This window comes from Musca vetustissima, unplaced genomic scaffold, assembly GCF_032173495.1.
Source record: "Musca vetustissima isolate MV318-11 ecotype Yass unplaced genomic scaffold, APGP_CSIRO_Mvet_v1 utg698, whole genome shotgun sequence".
In the NCBI taxonomy this organism is placed as follows: Eukaryota; Metazoa; Arthropoda; class Insecta; order Diptera; family Muscidae; genus Musca; species Musca vetustissima.
In genome coordinates this window covers 275,883-279,828 of record NW_026885255.1, presented here as the reverse complement: position 1 = coordinate 279,828, position 3,946 = coordinate 275,883, and the positions used below count along the sequence as shown (strand labels likewise).

The following is a 3,946-nucleotide window of genomic DNA, read 5'->3' as shown; positions in this document are numbered from 1 at the left end:
TTTATTTTGACTTAGATAATACAATTTGTTGTTTTTTTCATTATAATTAAAACATTGCAATAAAAATTATCAACTATGGCGGCCAATTCGTTTCAACATTTTTTCTTTATTTGTGTCATTATTAATTAAAAATCTTAATTTTACTTTTTTTTCAAATGATTTAACTTTCAATTTGTTGTGTTTAGACAGACGGTGAATTAAAATTAATTTGAAAATTTGTTGTTTTTGGTTTTCTTTTCTTTGTTAATCTAATATTATTTTAAAAATCAATTAAATTTGTTTGTTGTATTTTGTTTTGTTTTTATTTTATGATAATAAACACACTACACATTAGAGGGGCGTAAAGTGGTCGTTGTCTGTAAAATATAAAAAAAAAATATTAATATTTATAAAATATTAAATATTTTTTGGGAGTTTTGAAAATTGCAATATTTATACCGTTTTCGTTTCAGACGGTTTGATATTTTCTACAGCTTTCTTCTCTTCTTCAACAATATTGTGCTGTTGTAAGGCTTCAATATATGAATTCTGGCATTCTTTGCAAATATTTTTAAAGGATAGCTCCATTTTTTGACTGGCCAACGATAAGAGGGAGATCTGGAAAAAAAAACAAGAGAAAAAATATTAATTTAAAATATATAATAAGTTATATTGCAAAATAAAAACATATATTAACACAGGATATTTCAAAATGAATGGACAAATAGAGAATGAATTTTTAAAGACCTCAATGTAGCGATTCTGGGAAATGTTTTTCAAAGAGATTTGACTTCCAAATCGATTGGAATTTATTTACAGATTCCATAAAAAGAAAGAGGTTTTAAACTCAATTTTATTTCCTTGCCCCGATGTTCATTCGAATCTTGAATTTCAAATTAATCCATTTTAACAAAAAAAGGTACTCCAGCCCCATAATAGATATTTCGTTAAAATCTCCACTTTCATTGCCTTTTCCATTTTGTGTATTAATTTTCAAAATTCATTGTCTATCATATATTGAATTCCCAACTTACATCCTTTTCCAAACGCGGTACATCTTGACCCAAATTAATAATTTTCTGTTTGTATTCTGGCCATGTGTTTTCCAATGATGTTACGTGGGATGTTATATTGGCACTGCGATCAAATAATTCATCCAATTTGTTCTGTAGAAAATAGAAAAACAAGTATTTTTTAATACGACCGGCATTGAATGAAGTTGTTCGGAATACGCACCTTGTGTTTCACCAACTCCTCATGCATGATAATTGACTTTTGTGTTAGGGTATCATTGATGAAACTGGCATTGGCTTCCAATTTGTCAATTTTCGTTTGTAAATCGGTACGCAGAGATTTCAACTCTTCGGTGTAGTTAACGGGTAAAGCCATGTTCTTCAAGCCATCACTGAAGTTGGACTGAAAAGAAAGAACAATAAAGGTTAAATATAAAATGGAACTAATGAAAACAAAGACAAAACTGTGGAAAGTGGTAACTAAAGTTCCGCTGTTTTTTTCCTAAACAAATATCGTGAGAAATGGATGGAAGGCATGTGTGTCCTTAAAAATAACTATTAAAAAATTTACTCCTTTTTTGATTCCTTAAAAATAAAAAAGTCATGTGTGAGTCCTTAAAAATAACTTTTTAAACATCCTTGTAAATAATTCATAGTCGTTGAAAAACTTGTTTTTAATCCACGCCTTGCGTGAGTCCTTAAAAATAACTTTTTAAAAAATCCACGAATTGTGTGTGTCCTTAAAAACAATGTTTAAAAAATCCACGCCTTGTTTGAGTTCATGTGAGTCCTTAATATTTAAAAAAAATCACGCCTTGTATGGGTCCTTGAAAATTTTTCCACTCACCTTCAATTTCTCGAAAACATTTTGCAAGTCCGTCTGTTGCCGCTTCACATTATTATAGTGGTCCTTCATGCTCTCCACATCCGTGGCAATCGCCTCGATTTTGGCACCAAAATCGGCCACAATTTTCTCTTCCTTATAGGTTTTTTGTGCTTCCTGTGAGGTACGATATTCACTGAAATTCTTCCATAGCACCTGTAACGATTGCTGTAGCTCCGCTAATTTGGAGGAGATCAATGTTTGATTTGTGATTAAATTTTTGGAGGTTTCATGCCAGGCTTGCAGGGTGTCGGGGAGGATTTGACTGGCTGCCGAGACTGAAAAGAGTTCAAAAATGAAAACAATTTCCGGGAATTAAAGTGGACAATGATACACACCTTGTTCAACTTTTTGTCTATATTCATAGATTTGTTGTTGCAAATTGAAATTTAGCCAATAGGTAAAGCCAACAAATATCGAAAGGGTTATCACGAACAATAGAATGCCGTATAGACGAAATATCAATTGTTTGTTGTGGCCACAATGATGTGTGGGTTGTTTGACTTTGGGCTGCAAATGCAAAGAGGGGGTGGGGGGAGGTTATGTGGTTAGTTTTGGATTAAAATTCATTCATAAAATGCTTGACTTGAGTATTGCACAGTGAATACTCACCCAATTGTAATCCTCCTGGTCATCGGTGGAAACATTGTTCAACAATTTGTCCTGGGAATATAATGCTCCGCCTCGACTATTATTACCGCGTCTCAAGGCGCCTCCACCGCTGGCACTGCCGCCACTACCACCGCCACCCTTGGCCTGTGACAGCAGAGCATCCAAGTCGCGACGTTTACGCATTTTCTTGATACCATAACGTAATGGTACCGTCACATGATGACTAGAATCCATTCTAAACTAAAATTTATTTATTTTAACAAAAAAAAAATTACAACAACTCAGTTTTGTTTTACAAACAAAATGAGGAGAAAGAAAATAACACGACACACACACAGACACCACAGAAAGTTTAAAACAAAATTTTCTTTCTATGAAAAAAAATGAAGAAGGATTTTCTGGCGTTTTAATTTTTTCTGATGGTCGGTCGGTTGGTTGATTATACTGCTTGCTCCGCTTCTCACAACTGATGTAAAGTAATTTTTATGAAAAACATTTTTTTATTATTGATTTCTTCCTTCGGCTACGCGCGGCTTGACTTTCAAGTCTATTGTCCAGTAGTTATAGTAGAACTGAGTGTATCTGCCTCTGGCTGTGTCTCACTCACCAAACACAACTAGACACAAAATTCACCTCAACCCTTGTGTTTGGAACTGAATGGCCGACGATTTGAATCTTGGAGACATTTTTTTGTCTACAATTTTTCACATTTCATCACACAAAAGAGCGACTATCTAATCACACGGAAGGAAGGACGGATGGATGGTTGATTGTTTGAAACTCAGAGAGCCATGTGTGGTGGGTGCATTTGTGCGGATTTTGCGCATTGTGGTCCCCACCAAAGTAGTTGCTGTTTTTTTGTTTGTCGTTTTAAATGCCAGCTTTGTTTATATCCATCCATCCGCACTCACAACAAACGTTTCTATATTCTTGAATTGTGTCAAATTTGTCATTGAATAACACTCGTCGTCGTCAGTCGTTGTAGATTCCGACAAAAAAACAGCGTTCACAGGCATTACTCTCATCAAGCCATTACCAACAGGCGAGTAGTACACTAAGGTCTTTTGGTTCGCGAAGGGAAATTTGAAAACAAAATTTTTTAGAAATGTTGGACTTTAAAAATATACAAAACCAATATTCAACCAATGAAAAACAATAGTTTCAAACAAAAAACACATTATAATGCATAATATTTGAATGCAATTTCTACTTATTTTGTGATATAATTTTTCTTTTCGAAAATTATATTTTATTATTTATTTTTTTTTTTTTACAAAAAAAATCTACATCCCTTAATCCGGCCATAAAAAGTGGCCCAAGTGTATTAAGTCAAGTCTACGTTGTATCCCCACAAAAAAAAAATAGAAATTGTATTCAAATATTTCCCCCATTTATTGTTATTATTATTGTTATGCCAAATGGGGAGGAAATAATGATTACGACCACTCTTTCTCGAGCA

The 3,946-nt window shown here is 33.4% G+C and overlaps 1 protein-coding gene across 2 annotated transcripts; it reads right to left on the bottom strand.

Moving 5' to 3' along the window:
* Positions 1-288: 288 nt before the first annotated feature.
* Positions 289-2,764, bottom strand: LOC133332401 (uncharacterized). Of its 2 annotated transcripts, none has more exons than XM_061540803.1 (7): positions 2,488-2,764; positions 2,214-2,385; positions 1,840-2,153; positions 1,216-1,395; positions 1,014-1,145; positions 439-597; positions 289-356 (listed from the first exon to the last, which is right to left on the bottom strand). In XM_061540803.1, exons 1-7 carry the CDS (start codon positions 2,719-2,721, stop codon positions 324-326), a joined length of 1,224 nt encoding a protein of 407 aa, XP_061396787.1. In that variant the 5' UTR covers positions 2,722-2,764; the 3' UTR covers positions 289-323. The 2 variants fall into 2 exon arrangements, with proteins under 2 accessions (XP_061396787.1, XP_061396786.1); XM_061540802.1 differs by having other exon boundaries at positions 2,214-2,389; positions 2,489-2,764.
* Between the last annotated feature and the right edge of the window lie 1,182 nt (positions 2,765-3,946).

Bases quoted from the DNA above. Each gene is read 5' to 3' on its own strand.
- LOC133332401 (XM_061540802.1), bottom strand. From the start codon at position 2,721: ATGGATTCTAGTCATCATGTGACGGTACCATTACGTTATGGTATCAAG. The intron at 1,396-1,839 runs GTGAGTGGAAAA...CTTTCTTTTCAG, and splicing joins ATGTTTTCGAGAAATTGAAG to TCCAACTTCAGTGATGGCTT. The intron at 357-438 runs GTATAAATATTG...TATATTTTACAG, and splicing joins AACCGTCTGAAACGAAAACG to ACAACGACCACTTTACGCCC.